The 24807-nt window shown below is 41.7% G+C and overlaps 1 protein-coding gene across 2 annotated transcripts in view; it reads right to left on the minus strand.

Annotated features, from left to right (window-relative positions):
- STPG2 (sperm tail PG-rich repeat containing 2) overlaps positions 1-24807 on the minus strand; it is a 993492-nt gene that overhangs the window by 733034 nt on the left and 235651 nt on the right. For both annotated transcript variants that reach the window (XM_044275675.1, XM_044275686.1), the window contains exons 8-10: positions 11758-11865; positions 9443-9602; positions 4837-5000 (exon numbers count right to left, since the gene is read on the minus strand). In XM_044275675.1, coding sequence (XP_044131610.1) covers positions 4837-5000; positions 9443-9602; positions 11758-11865 — 432 coding nt within the window. The remainder of the gene's footprint in view (positions 1-4836; positions 5001-9442; positions 9603-11757; positions 11866-24807) is intronic.

Consider the following 24807-nt stretch of genomic DNA (forward strand, 5'->3'; position numbering starts at 1 on the left):
CAGATGCCCTCGCAATCTGACAGATTTGGAGCGTTTTTGCAAAGAAGAGTGGGCAAATCTTGCCAAGTCAAAATGTGCCATGCTGATAGACTCATACCCAAAAAGAGTGAGTGCTGTAATAAAATCAAAAGGTGCTTCAACAAAGTATTAGTTTAAGGGTGTGCACACTTTTGCAACCATATTATTTTATTTTTATATTTTTTATTCCCTCTAACTAAAAGATTTCAGTTTGTTTTTCAATTGAGTGGTACAGTTTATATGTCACATTAAAGGTGGAAAAAGTTCTGAAATGATTTATCTTTGTCTCAATTTTTTTACAGCACAGAAACCTGACATTTTAACAGGGGTGTGAAGACTTGTTATATCCATGAAAATGTATGGAGCAGTAGGACGCACAGGTCTACTAGTTAACCAACCAGCGTGCTCACAGTCAAGTAGTATCACCCCACTACTAAAAAAGGACTGTGTCTATGGATTTTGGGCATTGACCTACCGTACAGGGGGTAACAGCCCATGGTGCAAATAACTAAGACTATTTGCTGGATTTTTGTATATAACTTTGATCTATTGGACTGAACTTAGAGCAATGAAATTACTTGCTATCCCCTGCTGTTGTCAGCCGTTGTGATACATTTGATCACACTTGTTCTATGCTGCTGCAACAAGCTTACAACGATTTGCTACAATACATTTACGCTGCTACATAAGACCTTGCCGATACATCTACGCTGCTATATGTTTCATGCTGCTATAGTTTTTACTGTTTATCCCATTTTTTCGATTGATGTTCTAACTGTATTTTATTTTACTCATCTATAGGAGTCTTAGACATTTTTATCACTATATTGCATATCCTATATATTTATTACCTATCCATAGGTGGTATTTTATATTGTACATATTATACATTGGAGCGCTAATTGGACCAACCACCCTTTAGCTTTATATGTTTTTAGACTTCTATTGCAATTAATAAACGTAGTGACCAAATTTCCTCAGGTGTGCCCAGTCTTTTTATATACACTTGTTATATCCACTCTATATCAATCAGCTCAGCTCCTCCTGCTCTATAACACAGTGCTGGCACCTCAGACACCATGTTCAATGTGACAGGTTCCCTTTAAATGTGGTTGTGGAAATTAGGTAACGTCCCAGAGACATTTTCTGGTGTGGGAAGTTAATACACTACAGAGATAATAGTTGCTGGCTCCTATCACGTAGAAACCATACTGTCACACTCAATGAAGTGAGCGTAACTCTTTACAAGGTCACTCTTTGCTTTTAAGCGGTAACATTTTAATGCGCCTTTTCATGCATTATTTTAGAAATATGTGTTACCTCTACATTAAAAACGGATCTCACTGGAACAAGATAATATATTTTTTGCGCTCTTCCTGCCTCTTTTGAGCCACATCTAAGTACAGCTTTACTGTCATAGGTCCCTTCATACCTATAATACGATTTCTCTTTTTAGCACCTCTGTGAAAGATTTCTTAATTAAATCATGAAAGTTCCTTAAAGAAACAATGTCATTATATAACGAATCTACAAAGGAAATTCCATTTTCATAAGGATTTTATTCTCCAGCTCTATTCAGAAAAGTCACTTAGGGGATTACATTTGAAATCCTGCCTGAAATAGAGAGCTTATTGCCTTTAAACCTGGTTTCTCATCATGCATCTAAACAAATGACCTTTTTCGTGCCAATATCACTCAGTGCCTAGCAGCCATTGTCCTGGCTTTAGCTGTAATCAGACTTCAGTTCTAAAAAAAGTTCACATGCATAAAGGAAACATTAACAAAAGCAAAGCGAGAACATCTTTCATGTAGTATAACAAAGACTTTGGTGCACAATAGTCATATATTTTATCATGCGGTTTCCTTGATTCACGCTGTTTAATGTACTTTAATTATATTGTACTACAGATCTGTAACAGGTCAAGGCTTTTAGCATACTTAAAAGCAGATTTACTACTGTTTCTCATTTTATTTATCTGCTTATTAAACATTTATTACGTGTGTCATTTTCATTATTTTACAGAGTATGTTCCCTATACTAATAGGCAGTGAATTGCAAATATTTTGGTAAAATATCCTGGAAAAGGTTGGATTTTTTTCCTATGTAATCCTATTATTTCCTCAGCAGACACTGTAAGTGGCCCCAGGCAGCCTGAAAACTCTAATGTAATCAGGGACAGACACAAATACATGGGCCATGGTTTTCCAACCATGAGTTGGATACCAGCCATAGGCCACCAGTAGTTATTGTGAGCCAAGTGAGGAAATATATCATTTTCAATCTAATAGATAATATTATTTTTATCCAAGGTAGAAATGCATCCCTCTCACCTGTTGGGTCCATGTGTAACTGCACAAGTTGCACATATTGTTGCCTATGTTACATTACATGGCTTGTGAAACAAACTGTGCCTTATACGACAATCTGTACCTTGTAAAAGTAATAAGGAGATGCAAATAGTAGGGTCAAGAAAGGCAGTGGTTATACAGCTCAATGTTCATTCCCAATAAATGTGCCGCCGATCCTCTGATAAACGATCAAAATATTTGTTCATAGGGTGAATTAATCGTTGACGTAGCCCATTAAACCATCATTTTTGGGCAGAAGACTGTGTGGTCAGCGATCTGCTGCCCACAAACAATAAATCTGTATGAGGACCAGTGCTGCATGTAAATGCAGATCTTTCCTCCATTGACAAGCAGGCAGTTATCGGTTGCTTGCTTCCCCAAAAAAGCCTGCTCTGCCAGGTAGTCTAAATCTAGCATTAGTAACAAAGTAGTGTAGGAACTTTGAAGTACAAAACGGATTCCAAAAAAGTTGGGACACTATACAAATCGTGAATAAAAGCTGAATGCAATGATGTGGAGGTGCCAGCTTCTAATATTTTATTCAGAATAGAACATAAATCACGGAACAAAAGCTTAAACTGAGAAAATATACCATTTTAAGGGAAAAATATGTTGAATCAGATTTTCATGGTGTCAACAAATCCCCAAAAAGTTGGGACATGGCCATTTTCACCACTGTGTGGCATCTCCCCTTCTTCTTACAACACTCAACAGACGTCTGGGGACCGAGGAGACCAGTTTCTCAAGTTTAGAAATAGGAATGCTCTCCCATTCTTGTCTAATACAGGCCTCTAACTGTTCAATCGTCTTGGGCCTTCTTTGTTGCACCTTCCTCTTTATGATGCACCAAATGTTCTCTATAGGTGAAAAATCTGGACTACAGACTGGCCATTTCAGTACCCAGATCCTTCTCCTGCAGCCATGATGTTGTGATTGATGCAGAATGTGGTCTGGCATTATCTTGTTGAAAAATGCAGGAAAGAGATGACGTCTGGATGGGAGCAGATGTTGTTCTAGAACCTGAATATATTTTTCTGCACCGATGGTGCCTTTCCAGACATGCAAGCTGCCCATGCCACATGCACTCATGCAACCCCATACCATCAGAGATGCAGGCTTCTGAACTGAGCGTTGATAACAACTTGGGTTGTCCTTGTCCTCTTTGGTCCGGGTGACATGGCGTCCCAGATTTCCAAAAAGAACTTTAAATCGTGACTCGTCTGACCACAGAACAGTTTTACATTTTGCCACACTCCATTTTAAATGATCCCTGGCCCCGAGAAAACTCCTGAGCTTGTGGATCTTGCTTAGAAATGGCTTCTTCTTTGCACTGTAGAGTTTCAGCTGGCAACGGCGGATGACACGGTGGATTGTGTTCACTGATAATGGTTTCTGGAAGTATTCCTGAGCCCATTCTGTGATTTCCTTTACAGTAGCATTCCTGTTTGTGATGCAGTGTCGTTTAAGGACCCGGAGATCACGGGCATCCAGTATGGTTTTACGACCTTGACCCTTACACACAGAGATTGTTCCAGATTCTCTGAATCTTCGGATGATGTTATGCACAGTTGATGATGATAGATGCAAAGTCTTTGCAATTTTTCGCTGGGCAACACCTTTCTGATATTGCTCCACTATCTTTCTGCGCAACATTGTGGGAATTGGTGATCCTTTACCCATCTTGGCTTCTGAGAGACACTGCCACTCTGAGAAGCTCTTTTTATACCTAATCATGTTGCCAATTGACCTAATTAGTGTTAATTGGTCTTCCAGCTCTTCGTTATGCTAAAATTTACTTTTTCCAGCCTCTTATTGCTACTTGTCCCAACTTTTTTGGGATTTGTTGACACCGTGAAATTTTGAATCACTGTATTTTTCCTTTAAAATTATACATTTACTCGGATTAAACGTTTGATCTGTCATCTACGTTCTATTACAAATAAAATATTGACATTTGCCATCTCCACATCATTGCATTCAGTTTTTATTCACGATTTGTATAGTGTCCCAACTTTTTTGGAATCCGGTTTGTAATTGAAAGTGCAAATAATATGCGTCTAGAAAACATTTTCAAAATAATGACACCAAAATGACCACCATGAAATCGAGGTCTACGGATTTCATAAACTGAGACCAGAGACAGAGCTGTTAATAAAAGTTACTGCATGTATGAGATAAAACCATGGAAGGGGCACTAAAGAAAGAAAGAAGACTCTAGAGATATCAATTTTGTCACCTCCTCCTTTCCCCCCTCTATTTCTAGCTGATGCCAAACATGGACTTAGCAAATGGGAAAAATACTTAAGGTATATTCCCCCTCCTCTAAGCTTAAAATGGAGATAAAGCATTGTAACACCAGCCTCAATCCTTCACCCTCAAAGGATGGTTTTCCCAAAAGATTTCACTTTTAAGAGTTGAAATTCTGTCTGAGTAGATGAGTCTAAGCAGGAAGGTGTACTTTGAACTTACAACATAATGTCCTGGCCCCGGGGTCCACACTGCATCCTTGTTTGAAATGTACAACGCTCGAGAAGCAGAAGATCCAAATGCTGCTTTGTTTAAGCTCTCCTGATGTGCCTTCTTCAAGCTCTCATTTGCTATGCCATAACTAAATATATTATAAGAACCTGGACCTGGAAGAAGAGAATAACCATCACATGAAACACAGACAATACGGATTATAAAGTAGTCATATTGCTAATGCTGTGCCTCAGTTAACACTTTATTGCCCATTCTATTTCTTTTTTTCTTAAGCAATTAGTGCAATTGTGTAGAGATTTATTGAACACAAAGCAAGTGTAATGATAAATGAGTTTTAGCTTAAAGGGGTTGTCTCATCTAAGACAATGGGGTCATATCGCTAAAATATTGTCTGATAGGCGCGGGTCCCACTGCTAGGACCCACACCTATATCGGGAACAGAGTGGGCCAAAGTAGTAGCTGGAGGACTCCGGTCTGGCCACCACCAAGCGCTCTCCCCATAGAAAAGAATGGGAGCAGACTGCACAGGACCGGCCACCGCTCTCATTCATTTCTATGGGCTCGAAAAAAATAGACAATATGCCTCCATTGTCTCAGATGAGACAACTCCTTTAATAAAAATCTTGCCCATAATCAAACTTACTTCTCTGCAGTTATTTCTTCTTTAAAGCAATGCAAGATTAATTTTTGCTCTTTTGTGAGAAGGATCTAAAGAAGGTTACAGTTCAGACATCCCACAGAGATTCATTTTATTGCCATTATCAGTGAAAGATAAGCCACAATTTAGTATTATGAAATGTAGCATATGAATATGATATTAGGTCTGAAACAGAGCTAAGACTAAATTATGCTTCCTTATTGAAATACAGAAACTTCAAGAGTTAAGGGTAGGTGCTCACACAGTGGATTTTTCGACACAAATCTAGCAGCTAAAAATATTAAAAAATTCCAACCATAGATCAATTCCTGCATGGAAATTTTCCATTGAATGTGGATGAGATTTGCTAACCCCTTAAGGTTTTGTACTCTGCACTTAAAAAAAAAACAATACCTTTGTTTATTTTCCCATCAAGCTAACCCTATGAGGGCTTGTTTTCTGTGGAGCAAGCTGTGTTTTTTAATGTCATAATTGCAGCACCTCTACTGTATTGTACAGCTTAAAAAAGCTGTTCTATTGCTGCTTTTAAGGGTATTTTTTTATAGTGTTCACTGTACAGTAAAAATGACAAGTTAAAAAAATGGAATGGAATGCAAAAAAACAAGCTCTCACACAGCCAGGGCCGTCTTTACCAAGGGGCAAAAGGGGCAGCTGCCCCGGGCCCAGTTGCTCCTGGGGGGCCCAAGGCAGCTGCCTCTTGAGCCCTGCTAGCTACTGCCCCGGGTGTCAAGCTGTCTGTGTTAAAGTTTTGATCTAGGACCTTAGATTACATCATCACCATGTGACCAGTAACCTAGCAATTACTGGTCACATGGCCATGAGGTCATCACAGGTCCTAGCAGGAGTGTTGCAGAAGTTAACTGTGGAGCTTTTTTGTGTGAAGATTACATCAGAAAAAGGTGACAGGGGCTGTTATGTTAATATACTATAAACTACTGTATAGTGGGGTGCTGTATATTGTGTGTGGGCCTGTATACTGTGGGGGGCTGTATATTGTGTGGGACTGTATACTGTGTGGTGGGCTGTATACTGTGTGAGGCTGTATACTGTGGGGGGCCTGTATACTGTGGGGGCTGTATACTGTGTGGTGGGCTGTATACTGTGTGGGAGCCTGTATACTGTGGGGGGGGCTTATACTGTGTGGTGGGCTGTATACTGTGTGGTGGGCTGTATACTGTGTGGGGGGCTGTATACTGTGTGGGGGGCTGTATACTGTGTGGGGGGCTGTATACTGTGGGGGGGCCTTATACTGTGTGGTGGGCTGTATACTGTGTGGTGGGCTGTATACTGTGTGGGGGGCTGTATACTGTGTGGGGGGCTGTATACTGTGTGGGGGAGGCTGTATACTGTGTGGGGGCCTGTATACTGTGGGGGGGTCTGTATACTGTGTGGGGGCCTGTATACTGTGTGGGAGTCTGTATACTGTGTGGGGGGCTGTATACTGTGGGGGCCTGTATACTGTGGGGGGCTGTATACTGTGGGGGGGCCTGTATAGTGTGGGGGGGCTGTATAGTGTGGGGGGCCTGTATAGTGTGGGGGGCCTGTATAGTGTGGGGGGCTGTATATTGTGGAGTGCTATACTGCTGTACTGTATACTGTGGGGATCTGTATACTGTGGGTGCGGTATAGTGTGGAGTGCTATACTGCTGTACTGTATAGTGTGGGGGGCTGTATCGTGTATAGTTTGGGGTGCTGTATACAGTGAGGTGTTGTATACTGTGAGGTGTTGTATACTGTAGGGTGCTGTATACTGTGGGCTGCTATACTGCTCTACTATATACTGTGGGGTACTATATAGTGTGGGGTGCTATACTGCATACTGTGGGGTGCTGGGGTGCACTGTAACATTAGGGTGAGCCGAGCCCTGGTCTCCTTCCTGCAGAGCGGTGCCCACTTCCAGCCTGAGCCCAGCTGCCCAGAGCACTGATCCTGAGCCGCTGGAGTCTTTAGAACTGGAAGTATTTACAGTCATTCACTGTACTCTACCAGATGTGTGGATTTTTTGTGTGTGTGTTGTGGTGGAGGGTGTGATTGCCTGCTAAGGTGTGGGAAGGCGGAATCCAGGGGGCCCAAGTAAATTTTTGCCCAGGGTCCAATCAATATTAAAGACGGCCCTGCACACAGCTCAGTAGAAATAAAAATAAAAATGTGTTGGGTCCTGGGATGCGGCAATGCCATAACATATACCGGTATATATATATATGTATTTTAAAGGATTTTTATTGTGCTAAAGTAGTTAAACTTAAAAAGAAAAGAAAAACTATACATATTTAGTATTGCTGCAATTGTACTTACCCAGAAAATAAAGTTATCATGTTATTTATGTAAAAAAATCCCAAAATTGTCCCATTGAAAACTACAACTTGTCCTGCAAAAAACAAGCCCTGTTACGACTACCTCCATGAAAAAATCAAAATGTTGGAATGCAACAAAAAAATGTAAAAACATTGCTTAGTCACTAGGCAAAAAACAGGCTAAAGCAGTGGTGGTGAACCTATGACATGGGTGCCAGATGCTGCACTCAGAGCCTTTTATGTGGGCACCCACATCCTGCCATTCATCAGCACAGGGCGCACTATGAATGGCACAGTCAGTGCACTGAATGTAGGCAGGAAATTATAGCTAAATGATAAAGTCCATTGAAGATATACTGTATTGGACTGTAGTACTAAGGTTAACTTTCCGTGTTGGCGATAAATAAGTGGGTTTTGGGTTGCAGTTTGGGCACTCGTTCTCTAAAATGTTCACCATCACTGGGATAAAGGGTTAAACTGAAGAAATTCCACGGCACATCCAAGAAGTAAAATTGAATATAACGGCTTTATTCACCAGACATGCAATATAAAGGGATAACGGGTTAATAGATCAGGTGTTTGAAGACACATCTGCCACAACAAGTACTCACTACCCCATAACTACAATTGTGGGATGCCGATTAGAAGACAGAGGGAGCTATGCAGTCAGTGATGACCATGGCATTTGAGAGGTTAACTGCTGGGATTGAAGTTGTCTACAATCTGGGCAGTGAGAGGTAGGTGCCAGCTGTATAATGTATATTTCCTGGGTGTGCACCAATGGCACAGAGAGTTAACTGAAAATGTAATAGTATGTCACAGAGTAAAAAGGTGTTAAAAGGCTAATCCCATGAACAAAATCTATTCCCTATGTACAGATAATCTACACTGATCCCAAGAACGAGGGTCTACAAATTCCATGTCTAAATGGAGGGCTAGTGCTCATTAGTACACCTTTCCATTCACTTCCATGGTACTGGCGGAGTCAGTCTTACAGAAGTATATGGAGCGGAGGGCCGACCTGCATACTACCACTCCAAATTCAGAGACCCCTGCTCTCAAGATGTTGGGGTGGCAACTGGCAATCCATCCTGTAGATAAGTGAAAAAGTCTGTTCATGGGATAACTATAGTATCTGAAGGGAGATAAAAGTGTCCAGCGTATGCAATTATACCTTACATGAGTTCTCCTGCCATTAAAATTAAATGATCAAAACTGCATTGTGTAAATAGGTTTGCAAGAGTCAAAGATGTCTGAGTACAACCAGATCATAGCTGATTCAAAGAAATTACCAAAATTTCAAAAAACGCATTTATTTAGTTTTTTCCACCCTAACCATAGTTTGTCTCTGAAATTGTAGCTCAGGTTAAGCTGCAATATACCCAACGTATGTGGCTGTGTTTTCGGAAGAATCACCATGTTTTAATCCTGGACAACCCCTTTAAATTATCATCATGTTGAAAGGCCCTGGATTGTGGAAATTAAAATGATAAAATTTAACACATTTATGAAGTTTCATAGACCATCACAAAGATGTTCTACCATGCAGAAAGCACAACGTTCGCCTTGGCTATAGTTTGCCTTGGCCATCAGACAGAGAGTGGACAATCTGCCTATTATGAGGGATAGATTATATTCATACCTGGAAATCTCTGCTTACTCGACCCCTGGGTGAATCGGACTGCATTTTGGCCGAATGGTGTATGCGCCATACTTGATGTTTTCTTCAAAGCCTCAAGTGCCGTACGCTGTTCATTATATGTGCCTGGTGCTGGGGTAATTGATTTCACGGGCAGAAATCGCTAGTGTCGCACACAAGAAATTACTGGTTAAAATTTGGAAAAATACCCACCACATTTTGGCGATATATTGCACTTTAATCAGAATAGAGACAGTACACTCTTTTGCATGAGAGAGGATAAAGCAAAGATGTGTATTTTAGCATCTGAAGTCAAAGCTAGACCATTGAAGAAGACCTGTCACCACAAAATGCAACAACGTAAGCTGCAGGTACAGTAGCATGTAATAATAGCGCAGATGGAGCTGATGTACAGTTTTGTGGGGGGAAAAATTGATTAAAACGTGCAAATTATTCATTTAAATTCCTGCTCATTCTGGGATTTGAAGTCAAGGAGGCGGTCCTATCAGTGATTGACAGCTATCTCTATATACACAGTGATAGGGGGAAGGCTGTCAATCACTGATGGGACCATCTCCTGGACCTCAAAGCCCAGAATGAGCAGGAATTCAAATGTATAAATTACAATTTTTACTGGATCTTTCCCCATAAAACTATATATCATTCTCCTCAGCTCCTCCTGCTCTATAACATGCTGCCTGCAGCTCAAACACCATATTGGATGTGACAGGTTCCCTTTAAGGCATATTCATACATGGTGGTTTTGCTGCAGAAATTTTAATTCAGGACAAGCACATGGATTTCTGCCAACCACATTCGAATGAACAAATCTGCAGAATCTGAATATACCCATACACAGCATTTCCCATACATTTCGGCATTTTTGCTATTGAAAAGCATTTCTGGAGATAAGAAGTACAAAAGAAAATGAAGAAAAATGAAGAAAAAAAAATATATGATGTATTATGCTCCTGCTTTATGCTCTACAGAAGAGACCCTATAGCTTTCAACAAGTCATCATCTTTTTATGATTGATTTACACAGTAAGCAGAGCCAGATGCAATAAACATATATGGTAGCACACAAAGCTTTGTACCACTGAGCCGTAGGCACTCCATATTTCATATGGTGCCTCCAAATAGCTCCTCTAGAATCAGTGCCTCTCAGAAGTAATAACTGTACATGCGGTATCCAATGGAATTTCATAAGAAACGTATAGTAGACTTATATTTGCATTTGTATGGAATCCGAGGCATACGGAGGAGTAGTATGGCCCATCTATGGGTTCTACATTACAGCTTCGTGCAGCTGCTAATAGTAGTTACAGACGTAATGCCGGTAGAACAAGAAATTTCTTAATTATTAAGGGTAGGCATCTTTCAAACTGAAAATGTAGAAATATTAACACATTTAAAGGGCTTCTGTCACCCCACTGAACACTTTATTAATTTTTTTGGGTACTTATAATACCCATACTGCAATATATTTATACATTATGTTATTAATCATTTTCATTCTGTAGATAATGCAAAAAACATACTTTTATAATATGCAAATTACCTGTCTACCAGCAAGTAGGGTGTCTACTTGCTGGTAGCAGCCGCAAAAAACCGCCCCCTCCTCCTGTTGATTGACAGGGCCAGCCGCGATCTCCTCCTCCGGCTGGCCCTGTCTGCATTTCAAAAATCGCGTGCCTGTCTTGATTCGGCGCAGGCGCTCTGAGAGAAGGAGGCTGTCCTCCTCAGCACTCCCTCAGTGCGCCTGTGCCGATGACGTCTTCTCTTTCGGTGACGTCATCGGCGCAGGTGCACTGAGGGAGTGCTGAGGAGGCGAGCCTTCTTCTCTCAGAGCGCCTGCGCCGAATCAACACAGGCGCGCGATTTTTGAAATGCAGACAGGGCTAGCCGGAGGAGGAGATCGCTGCTAGCCCTGTCAATCAACAGGAGGAGGGGGCGTTTTTTTGCGGTTGCTACCAGCAAGTAGACGCCCTACTTGCTGGTAGACAGGTAATTTTCATATTATAAAAGTACATTTTTTGCATTATCTACTGAACGAAAATGATTAATAACATAATGTATAGATATATCGCAGTATAGGGATTATGAGTACCCCAAAAAAAAAAGTTTAGTGGGGTGACAGAAGCCCTTTAAGACATCTGAATCCCTTAACAGGGATAAAAACAAAAGATCAAATATTCTACATTATCATAGGGGTTACAGAGATCAAAAACAAGTAGGATATTATCATTAAATAGTTTATATGAAAGTACAGTAAACTCTCAAGTTAACATTTGAAAAACACTTGTTATAATTTCTTACTTTTGAGTGTGAAAGAAAAGGTGGAAGAGGAACTTCAGCAGACTTTGTCAATCTGTTTGAAACATCAAAGTTGCGTTTTATTTCATATTTTCCTGGTCCTGGCACACCCTGAGAGAGGAAGTATGAAACATGATTACTATTGTTGTTATTATTATTATTATCATGATTATTATTATTATTATGTAAGTTCCAAATATAGTAGGTTTTAATCTCCTTATATACTGTGCTGGTGCAGTACCCCAGAGGACTACTGCAAAGGTTAACAATACCAAAGTAGTTAGTGCACTGTTCTTACGTTAAATGTTGTGATCTATTGTGTTTTGTAAACCCAATAGCAATGTATTGGCCTACTAATGGTTAACCAAATGACAGACTGTGTTTAGGTTGCCAGGTGATGAACTGGTTCCATCCCCTGGTTAGTAGTTTAGTGTAGTGTAGTCTGTGGAGAGGCTATAGCAGAGGTGTGTGGGCTGAGAGCTCCTGCATAAACTAGGCCCTAGCTCAGAGAACCCCTGTCTCTGAGTTGACAACTGTTGGAGAAGGAACACTGCCACCAAAATACCCCTGAATGAAAGAGACTAGACATCCTAGAAGATTTAGAACCCACAATGCCATGCATTGGACTCAGGCAGCAAGACATTATGCATTTATGGCAGAAAAACTTTGCAGCTAATGCTACAGCATGTCCCATACTTTGAAACGGATTGGGAATCTGTATCTGAATTTCTACACCACTCATTTCAAGAACTGCAGAAGAACCTCAATGTAAGCCTGTGTTTCTGCTGAAAGACTGTAAAGAGTTCTTTAGAGAGAGAGAGAGCAAGGGAGTACTACAACTACCATCACCGTTGCTTCTGCACTGCCACTGACAGAAAACTGCACTGTAATCTACCTTGGAAATGTGCTTTTTGCTGCGGTATGTACTACTGCTCCCATCGTCAACATAGTAAAGAGAAATGTTATTTACTGTAATCAATAGACCTGATTATTGTCTCCACCATTCACCAGCACCTGCGTCCGCACTCCTGCCTTGTACCTAGTCAAACCTACTCGATCAAAGGCATCCCAACTACCACCAGGCAGAAGCCCCAATACCAGATACTACCCTGAGGCAAGACAGGGTGCGACCTTCATTCACTGTGCGTGGCCTGAAGAGGGCCAAAGTTAGGACTGGCACCGTGACCTACAGTAAGTACTACTACCCATCTCGGGGCCACAATCACCAATCCCGTCCCTGCCCTGTGACTCCCCAGCAGCTCATTGCACATTACATAGGAGGGTACAATATCATAGAAGTCTAAGCCTAACAAATTTCTTTTGACAATCAGAATGTATTTGCATTATTGGTAAAAAGCTACTATAGCACACGAAGAAAAAGAAAAACAGGCAAAAGTCTAAGATATGGTGTTCTGGGACCTTTGTTTGCGATCTTCTGAACTATATGCACAGGTCATTAGTTCTGACTAGTTCTGACCAAAACTAAGTGAATATAATCCTCCATTGAGGAGAATATTATAAATAATAATAATTCATAAAAATAATGATTATTCATTTTAAGTAAATGGGGTGAGAATTTGTAATTACACTGTACCACCCGTGCAAAGGAGATGGCGCACAAGTCATTTTGAAGTGGATACTCTGGCAGGAGCACCACTACCTCTTCAAGTAGCTGATCGGCGGGGGTACCGGAAGTCAGACCCACCCCAAGGATACGTCATCAATATGACTGCACCGCACTACCCCTTTAAGGCTATCTCAGGCTCTCATTACATATTGTAGCATTCAGTCATCCTTTGGTGTGCTAGAAATAAATAACAGGGGAGCATTACAAAAAAGTAGATTACATAATAATTTGTTACTACAAATGGACATCCAGGCTTTAGTTATACATTTAATAACATTTTATTGAACAAAAAATAATGATAAGGTAGGAGAAAAATCTCTTTTTTTTCTTTCCAAATAGAATTCAATTTTGTGAAGTGGCAGCACTTCAAAAGAAAAACTTTTTTGCAGGAATGGACTGCTAATTTCACAAGTAAGCGTCAGTACATTTGATGACATTTCTAATTATTTGACCTTCTTTTATAAAGTAAAAAGAAATTCTGTAAAACTACAGAAAAACAGACAAATTACACAGCATGAAACCACTTTGTGAAGCAATTTTTCATGAAATGAGCAATGTCACAAAGTAAGTCTGACACAAAGAAACATTATAATGCACACGGAGAATGAGCAGTAGAAAATGGAATCTAAAATTCCAGGGCAGTCACCCTACTATATAAAGTACCAAAAATCATACAGGTAGAAATAAATACCTGCCATGTGACAAAACTATGAAAAGGGCATTTAATAAGATGAAATACGTATGCAACTATTGTTCTTTAATGTACTGTATGGCAATCATTCATAGCCATAAAAAACATCAAAAATTCACAGGTCGTGACAACTTTCAATAGTAATTTAAACAATTATTTTTAGACACCATACTTATTACCAAATACATATTAGCAGTAAAATATACCAAAATGGCCTATAAACAGGGGCGTACATAGAAATCACTGGGCCCCATAGCAAGAATCTAAGCTATGCCCTATTCATAGCCCCTCCTGCTATCTGTTCCTGGTCAGTTGTGTACTGATATGTGAGGTATGAGGTATACATTACAGCTCGTACCTCACATATCAATACACTGCTGTAAATACTTTATATTTGTACACACTGCATCTATTAAACCTCGTACCTAACATATCAGTACACTGCTTGATATACTATATACATCTGTACAACCTGCATGTATTATACCTTGTACCTCATATCAGTACACTGCACACACTGCATCTATTATACCTATAAATATATATATATATATATATATATATATATATATATATATTATATATACACTTCTAAAAAAATAAAGGGAACACTTAAACAACACAATGTAACTCCAAGTCAATCACACTTCTGTGAAATCAAACTGTCCACTTAGGAAGCAACACTGAGTGACAATCAATTTCACATGCTGTTGTGCAAATGGGATAGACAACAGGTGGAAATCATAGGCAATTAGCAAGACACCCCCAATAAAGGAGTGGTTCTGCAGGTGGTGACCACAGACCACTTCTCAGTTCCTATGCTTCCTGGCTGATGTTTTGGTCACTTTTGAATGCTGGCGGTGCTTTCACTCTAGTGGTAGCATGAGACGGAGTCTAGAACCCACACAAGTGGCTCAGGTAGTGCAGCTTATCCAGGATGGCACATCAATGCGAGCTGTGGCAAGAAGGTTTGCTGTGTCTGTCAGCATAGTGTCCAGAGCATGGAGGCGCTACCAGGAGACAGGCCAGTACATCAGGAGACGTGGAGGAGGCCGTAGGAGGGCAACAACCCAGCATCAGGACCGCTACCTCCGCCTTTGTGCAAGGAGGAACAGGAGGAGCACTGCCAGAGCCCTGCAAAATGACCTCCAGCAGGCCACAAATGTGCATGTGTCTGCTCAAACAGTCAGAAACAGACTCCATGAGGGTTATATGAGGGCCCGACGTCCACAGGTGAGGGGTGTGCTTACAGCCCAACACCGTGCAGGACGTTTGGCATTTGCCAGAGAACACTGAGATTGGCAAATTCGCCACTGGCGCCCTGTGCTCTTCACAGATGAAAGCAGGTTCACACTGAGCACATGACAGACGTGACGAATGTCCTGCTGCCTGCAACATCCTCCAGCATGACCGATTTGGCATTGGGTCAGTAATGGTGTGGGGTGGAATTTCTTTGGAGGGCCGTACAGCCCTCCATGTGCTCGCCAGAGGTAGCCTGACTGCCATTAGGTACAGAAATTAGATCCTCAGACCCCTTGTGAGACCATATGCTGGTGCGGTTGGCCCTGGGTTCCTCCTAATGCAAGACAATGCTAGACCTCATGTGGCTGGAGTGTTTCAGCAGTTCCTGCAAGACAAAGGCATTGATGCTATGGGCTGGCCCGCCCGTTCCCCAGACCTGAATCCAATTGAGCACATCTGGGACATCATGTCTCGCTCTATCCACCAACGTCACGTTGCACCACAGACTGTCCAGGAGTTGGCAGATGCTTTAGTCCAGGTCTGGGAGGAGATCCCTCAGGAGACCGTCCGCCACCTCATCAGGAGCATGCACAGGCATTGTAGGGAGATCATACAGGCACGTGGAGGCCACACACACTACTGAGCCTCATTTTGACTTATTTAAGGACATTACAGAATCAAAGTTGGATCAGCCTGTAGTGTGTTTTTCCACTTTAATTTTTAGTGTGACTCCAAATCCAGACCTCCATGGGTTGAAAAATGTAATTTCAATTTTTTAGATTTTTGTGTGATTTTGTTGTCAGCACATTCAACTATGTAAAGAACAAAGTATTTCAGAAGAATATTTAATTAATTCAGATCTAGGATGTGTTATTTTTGTGTTCCCTTTATTTTTTTGAGCAGTGTATATGTATATATATACACAGTCACCTAAAGATTTATTAGGAACACCTGTTCTATTTCTCATTAATGCGATTATCTAGTCAACCAATCACATGGCAGTTGCTTCAATGAATGTAGGGTTGTGGTCCTGGTCAAGACAACCTCCTGAACTCCAAACTGAATGTCAGAATGGGAAAGAAAGGTGAATTAAGCAATTTTGAGTGTGGCATGGTTGTTGGTGCCAGACGGGCCGGTCTGAGTATTTCACAATCTGAGCAGTTACTGGGATTTTCACGCACAACCATTTCTAGGGTTTACAAAGAATGGTGTGAAAAGGGAAAAACATCCAGTATGCGGCAGTCCTGTGGGCGAAAATGCCTTGCTGATGCTAGAGGTCAGAGGAGAATGGGCCGACTGATTCAAGCTGATAGAAGAGCAACGTTGACTGAAATAACCACTCGTTAAAACCGAGGTATGCAGCAAAGCATTTGTGAAGCCACAACACGCACAACGTTGAGGCGGATGGGCTAAAACATCAGAAGACCCCACCGGGTACCACTCATCTTTACTACAAATAGGAAAAAGCTACAATTTGCACGAGCTCACCAAAATTGGACTGTCGAAGAGTCTGGTCTGATGAGTCTCGATTTCTGTTGAGACATTCAAATGGTAGAGTATGAATTTGGCGTAAACAGAATGAGAACATGTATCCATCATGCCTTGTTACCACTGTGCAGGCTGGTGGTGGTGGTGTAATGGTGTAGGGGATGTTTTCTGGGCACACTTTAGGCCCCTTAGTGCCAATTGGCCATCGTTTAAATGCCACGGGCCACCTGAGCATTGTTTCTGACCATGTCCATCCCTTCATGACCACCATGTACCCATCCTCTGATGGCTACTTCCAGCAGGATAATGCACCATGTCACAAAGCTCGAATCATTTCAAATTGGTTTCTTGAACATGACAATGAGTTCACTGTACTAAAATGGCCCCCACAGTCACCAGATCTCAACCCAATAAAGTATCTTTGGGATGTGGTGGAACGGGAGCTTCATGCCCTGGATGTGCATCCCTCAAATCTCCATCAACTGCAAGATGCTATCCTATCAATATGAGCCAACATTTCTAAAGAATGCTATCAGCACCTTGTTGAATCGATGCCACGTAGAATTAAGGCAGTTCTGAAGGCAAAAGGGGTCCAACACCGTATTAGTATGGTGTTTCTAATAATTCTTTAGGTTAGTGTATATACACTCACCTAAAGAATTATTAGGAACACCATACTAATACTCAAAATAGTTTATTCTGTAATAAACGTACCTGTCCAGGCTCCAGCGGTGCAATCCTAAGCTCTGGCACCCACACAATGGGATAGACGAGCTCCTGAGCCATACCCCACAGCGACAATGAGCAGCGCGCTGAATGACATCTCATCTGCTCAATTACCTGTTCTGCTTCTAGGCTGACCTATGGGAGAGTAAGGTCACCAGACTTATCAGTTTCTGGTTCAGGAACCAGGCTCTCTATTTAAGCCCCCTATTGCATTAGACCATTGCCAGGGATTGTCTTTGTTGACTCACTAGCGTTGTTTCCTTGCTCCCTATTCCTGTATTGCTATTGGTACACTGTGTTTCTGATCCTGCCTTATCTTCTGATCACTTTCGGTCTCATGTTTTAGTAATGCGTAGCCCATCCTGTTCTGACCCATTTCATATGACTCTGCTTTTGTGTTCAGTGTTTGTGTGTCTTATTTGTCCTGCACTTATACTAGTGTAGGGACTGTCATACAGTTGTGGTTCTGCGATTTAGCACTTACACTGCAAGTAGGTAGGGGAAGCAGGCTGGGTTCTATTTCAGAGATTCACCCTCCTTGTCTGTCCCTATCTATAGTTGTGACATTATCACTGGCTGAAAAAAGCTAGCTCCACCTTCACTATTATGGATGCCATGGCAGCTTTAGCCTCACAGATGGAGAGTACTGGTACTGGTGTACTGCATCTGGCTGAAATGATCTGGCCCTTAGATCACAGTTTAGACTAGGCCTTTCAGACACTCTGATGGACCTTCCATTTAGTCACCCGACCCCAGGGTCCCTAGATGAGGCTATGTCGTTACCTATCCGACTTGACAAAAGTCTTCGGTTCCCGGGAACCTTAGGTAAGCAGGAACAATCTGTCGTTGTCCATCCTTCTTCCTTTTGCTTTTTTCCCCAAGCCTCTGTGTCCAAGGCGCCGGTTGAATCTGAGAAAGCCATGCAAGTGGGGGTCATGCCTCCTCAACTAAAGAACATTGCAAAAAACATGACCTCTGCTTCTACTATGGCAGTCCGGAACATCAGTTAGGATCCTGTCTTACTGGACCAAAGTCAGAAAACTGTGTGATGATCGGGGAGGTCAATCAGACACACAGTTATTTCCCGCCAAAATTTGCTGAGTTTTACTGCTTGTTAATCTGTCTTTTCAAAGAAGGTCTGATTCCAGTTTGGCTTTTGTGGATTCTGGGGCTCAAGTTAGTTTTGTTCACATAGTGTCACGGACATTCCCGTGACAGGTGGCAGAAGATCGGCAAGTCTGGCAACACGTGGTTTAATCTGTGGATCAATAAGCGCCTGTGTTGTTTCTGGTAATGGCCACACCCCTTGCCTCAGGTGTTGCTAATGTGATCATTTAACCTTCTTTATTTATAGTTACTTCTCCCATTATGCTGTGCAGTTTATAGCTTCTGCTTTGAGTTGTGGATTGCTGGTGTGTGGATCTCGGCGGAGTTCCTGGTTACCAAGATAATTCTCGAGTTCTCTGTAGATCTCTTCAGTATCTTGTTCACTGGAAGGGTTACGGACCAGAGGAGAGGATGTGGGTACCGGCATCTGAAGTGAGTGCCAGTCATTTGGTGAAAGCTTTTCACAGGTCTCACTCGGATAAGGTTGGTCCTGGGTGCCCAGAGGTCACCCGTATAAGGGGAGGTACTGTGACTGACATTCCATGACAGGTGGCAGGAGACTGGTGAGACTGACAACACGTGGTTTGATCTGACAGGTTTCCTTGTGGATCAATAGCGATCTGTGTTGTTTCTGGTAATGGCCACACCACTTGCCTCAAGTGTTGCTAATGTGGTCATTTAGCCTTCCTTATTTATAGTTACTTCTCCCACTATGCTGTGCAGTGTATAGCTTCTGCTTTGAGATGTGGATTACTGGTGTGTGAATCTCAACGGAGTTCATGGTGCTTCCATTGCTCCTTTGAAGTTAAGTCTTTCATTTCTCTTTGTGTATTTTATTTGAGTTCTGTGTGTCGTATTTCCCTGTCTGTTGTATTAAGGCCTGAGGGAGAATCCTGTTAGTCTTTCCTCTTGGAGGAACAGGTTATCTCAGTCCTGACATTAGTCCAGGGTCCTATAGGGTAAGTTAGGACACTAGGTTCTGGTGTATGAACTCACCTACCTCTGGGGTCTGTTCATACTGGTAGTTAGTCAGGACTTTGATAGGACCCTCTTCCTATTGAAAAAACAAAAGTTGGATTCAAAATGGCCGACTTCAAAATGGCCGCCATGGTCACCACCCATCTTGAAAAGTTTCCCCCCCTCACATATACTAATGTGCCACAAACAGGAAGTTAATATCACCAGCCATTCCCATTTTATTAAGGTGTATCCATATAAATGGCCCACCCTGTACAACACCAAGCGATCAAAAAGGCGTATGCCCCCCAAAATAGTAGCAATCTAACAGTCACTTCATCCCACAAAAAATTACCCCTACCTAAGACAATCACCCAAAATTTTTTAAAAACTATGGCTCTCAGACTATGGAGACACTATGGAAGGCCAAAAGAAGCTACATTTTTTTGTTACGGCAACTGAAGTTCGTACACTTCAGTTGCTGTAACTAAGCCATTTCATGAAATAACTGGCAAAAAGCTAGATCCATTTGTTGATAAGAACTTATATTTTGACTCAAACAAAAAAAAAAAGTATTTTAAGTTCTTAATCAGAAAAAACAGGCAATTAAAAAAATGGGACAAATACGTCCCTTGGTCCTCAAAGGGTTAAGGGAGCGGAGTGCTGTGGAGGTCACAGTCCATAGGGCAGGTAGGGTGGCCATCAGGCCACCCTCAAAAGACAGACTAAAAAACCCTGCGCCCAGGTCCCACTAAGGCACGCCCACAACCGAGTTAGGTCACTCCCACTTCGCAGCCGACGGGGATTGAAAAACTGAAGGTAAAAATCAACTTCTGTCAGCTGCAGTGATGGGAGGGAGGGTGACTTTCTCCCTGCAGCTCACGGTCAGACAGCACAGTGCTGCTGTCTGAGAGTGAGCTGTTCAAAAGGATGTCCCTGTGTCAGTCCAGGCCCTGCGCCGGATGGAGGACAGGGAGTCTAAAAGCCGGACTGTCCGCCCTAAAACCGGACCTCTGGCCACCCTAGGGGCAGGCTGCTGTGGAGGTCACAGTTAAGGGGACAGTCCACTATGGAGGTCAGTGCTGAGAGGCAGATTGCTATAGAGGCCACTGTTAAGGAGGCGAGGTGTTGTGGAAATCACTGTTAAGGAGACGGGGTACTGTGGAGGTCACTAATAAAGAGTCGGATGCTGTGGAGGTCACTTTTAAAGTGGCGGGTCACTGTGGAGGTCACTGTTAAGGGGACAGGATGCTGTGGAGGTCACTGTTAAAGGGGCAGGGGCTGTGGAGGTCACTGTTAAGGGGCAGGGAACGGTGTAGGTCACAGTTAAGGGGATGTTCTGCTATGGAGGTCAGTGTTAAGGGGTGGGGTGCTGTAGAGGTCAGTGTTAACGGGGTAGGGTGTTGTGGAGGTCACATTTTAAGGGAACGGAGCTCTATGGTAGTCACTGTTAAGGGGGAGGGTTATTGTGTAAATCACTGTTAAGGAGAAGGGGTACTGTGAAGGTCACGAATAAAGGGGAGGGCACTGTGGATGTTACTAATAAGGGGGAAGGTAGCTGTTGAGGTCAATGTTAAAGGGACGGGCACTGTGGAGGTCACTGTTAAGGGAGGAGTGGGGTACTGTCAGGTCACTGTTAAAGGAATGGGGTACTGTGGCAGTCACTGTTAAAGGGGCAGTCACTGTGGAGGTCTCTGTTAAGGGTGCCGGGAATGGTGGAGGTCACAGTTAAGGGAACTATAACCTATGGACAGTGTTAAGGGACGTGTGCTGTAGAGGTCACTGTCAAGGGGTGCTGTTGAACTCACTGTTAAAGAGGCCCATTTTAAGGAGGTGGGGCAGTGTGGGGGGTCAATGTTAAGGGGTGGGGGGCTGTGGAGGTCACTGTATTGGGGGCAGGGTGCTGTAGAGGTCATGTTAAGGGGGGATTCTGTCGATATCTTTTAACGACACACACAAACGTTAAATTAAATAGATCAAATATACCTGTGCGAAGCCAGGTCCTTCTGCTAGTATATAATATAACCTATAATGCAGTGACTCTATCAATGTCCTTATCAAAATGCAGCTTGATTAAGGAGATAAGATAAGATGTATAGATAGAGACAAAACCTCTATACATCTTATCTTATCTTATCTCCTTAATCAAGCTGCATTTTGATAGGGACAATGATAGAGCTGCTGCATTATAGGTTATATTATATATATTTAAATCTATCCTGGATTAATAATTAGGCCAATATTGGCCAATAAGCTGAAGTCCTGATTCATAGGCTCCTCTGTATGTTTTGATTCATATGTCTCTGAATTTATATTTACTTGTCAATTCTGTTGGTCATTTTATTTTATTTACTTTAGTTTGGTCTGTTACCAATCCATGAATTTACTTTGATGTCCGTTCTGATCATATTACATATAATTTACTGTCTATATTATACTTAGCTATAGGTTACACCGGTGAAGAAGGTCCACACGGACCGAAACAATTGGTGATTTACTCTGGAAAAATTGTTATAAAAATATCTGGATCAGAAATCCTTTTGATGTCTTTGTAAAGGATAATAAACTATATCTTTATTTGCAACATATCACTGGAGTGCAGCGATTTTTCTCGTGACCGAGTTGTGCAGACTCCAACCTTGTTTACATATTGCACTGCATCGCTGACAGCAGAATGGAGGTAAGTATTTGAGTTAAGTATTTTTATTTGGCAGCATGTTGTTCGGCCACAGTGGGGTGGGGGTCATTATTTTGTAAATGGAAAAAGCACTATGAGGACATTGCGTTTGCAAAAAAAAGCATTCTTGTACTGGTACACATTATAATGGGACCACTATGGGAATATCTATTCTACTGGGAGCACTAAAAGGGGGTAGTTTTTGTACTAACACATGTTATAAGGGAACATTTTTTGTACTGGCACACAAGGGAACATTTTCAGTACTTAGCGTACATAATAAGGGAGCAATTTTGTGCTGGCATTTGTTCTACAGGGCACTAAAATGTTTTTTTTTTTTTTTGCACTGGCACACATTATAAAGGAGCATTTTTGTATTGGCACAAATAAGGGGATATTTTTGTACTGCCACACAATAAAAGGGAACATTTTTGTACTAGCACACATTGCAAAGTGGAATTATTTTACTGGCAAAAGTTTTAAGTCATTTTTTGTATTGTCACACAATATAAAGGGTAATATTTTGTACAGGCACACATTATAGGGATATTATTACTACTGGGGGCAAAATAAGTTTCAGGGACACTAGTTACTGAGCACAGTTATTTTTTAGGGCACTGTGTGCCAATGATTATTGAAGGTGAACTAGCTGTGTGGTATTTTCAGGGGGATTAACTGTTTCTGCAGTATAGTATTGGGAAGCACAATGGGCACCAGTGGCGTATATAGAACTGATTGTGCCCCACAACAAATTTTTTAAACGGGCCCTCTCCCCCCAGAAATTTATTTGCAACGCCCAACTCACATGCAACCCCCACTCCTGTGGCTAGTCAAGAATGAACTCCCAGACGAGGCCCGGCAGCCAATCCATCCGTTTCCTACACGTATATACTGTAAGTCATGTCACTGTATATAATGTCATTGTATAATACAGTTAAGAGGGCTCCCTTTGGGAGTTTGGGCCCCAAAGCAGCTGCTTCCTTTGCTTCCCCTATAGCTACGCCCCTGATGGGCACAGTATATGGCGCTGTATCAGGCTACTTTCACACTTGCGTTGTTGTTTTCCAGTATTGAGATCCAGCAGAGGAGTTCAATCCAGGAAAAAAAAACTATTCCATTTAGTCCTCATGCATTCTGAATGGAAAGAGATCTGTTCAGGATGCCTAAGGATGTCTTCTGTTTCGGCAGCATTCCGTTTTGTGACCGGACACAAAACCTCTGCAAGCTGTGGTTTTGTGTCCGGTCATAAAGACGGAAAGAAATGGATCAGTCACTGAATACAACGTAAGTCAATTGTGACCCGTTTTTTGTGGAGCAGGCCACAGACTGAACATAAATCCTATCCCAACACAGCCTTTGATGCACCCAAAATACACTGCCAGCATCTATCGAATTTTACTGGCCGATAAAAATCCCAACAGTACTCTACACGCAAGAAGGCACACAGTAGCACACAGCTACATTTATACACCAGCGCTAACTAGATCCATTATAGGCTATGGGGTAAACCATTAAAGTTTTAGCTTATATGCTGTTACACAGTTAATATTTACATTAATGTACATGGGAATTTATATAGTTTATTATTTAAACCATTTCCTATGGATATGTCAATGGTTAGTTATATGCTATATTTTGAGGTAATGCACTTGTTTTTTTTATGTTCCTTTCCTCAGGGATCTATGACACATTTCCTGTGTGTGATGCTCCACCCTTCTTCTTGAGTACATCACTTCCTGTAACATGGATGCAGCTAACAAGCCTCATGTAACAGGGACACATGTATTCTGCATGGTGCGCTAAAGAAAGTATCATCTTTTGACCACATAATACTGAGATCCATTCTTTCTGCTGTATCCTGTTGTCTGATGTACAGAATAAAGCAACTTGTGGATGAACACGGTATTGGTGAGTTCAGCTATCTGATGAGGATTGTCCGCAGTGATTATCTCTGCTTATACAGGCTAGGCATAGAGGTCTTACAAGGGATAGATCGCTATCGCAACAATAGGAGTCAAAATAGCTTAAGTGTATAAACATGTAAAATACTTAGATACAAAAATGTAAAGAAATAATAGTTAAGAAAATAAAGCAAAGTAGTTAAGAAAATAAAGGTATTAAAACAGAAAGGTTCTTATATTTAGAGAATTGTTTGGTAAAAGTTATTTTTCTGATCCCAGTGATAAGGAAAACACGGAACACAACCCAATGTTGTCGATTGGATCCCCAAATTTTGTCAAAGAAATGTTCAAAATCCCTCATTTGTATCTATATCCAGGAGAGGGTCTTATTCAGCTGGCAAATAAGATATATCAATAAAGTATATCTTTTTGTCAGCTTTGATGGTCATACAGTATGTTTTCATAATGCATGTTTCATCATGCCGACCACTTTGATAACAAATATGACCAATGTAGAAGTATATCAATCCTCATTATGTGGGAATGCCAGATGTCCTGAGTGGGGTGTTTAGACTCCCTGGGATGCCCACGTTGTACCTAACGTCATTATTACAATTAATACAGTCCTGATCAAAAG

This window comes from Bufo gargarizans, chromosome 1 (genome assembly GCF_014858855.1).
Source record: "Bufo gargarizans isolate SCDJY-AF-19 chromosome 1, ASM1485885v1, whole genome shotgun sequence".
NCBI classification, from domain to species: Eukaryota; Metazoa; Chordata; class Amphibia; order Anura; family Bufonidae; genus Bufo; species Bufo gargarizans.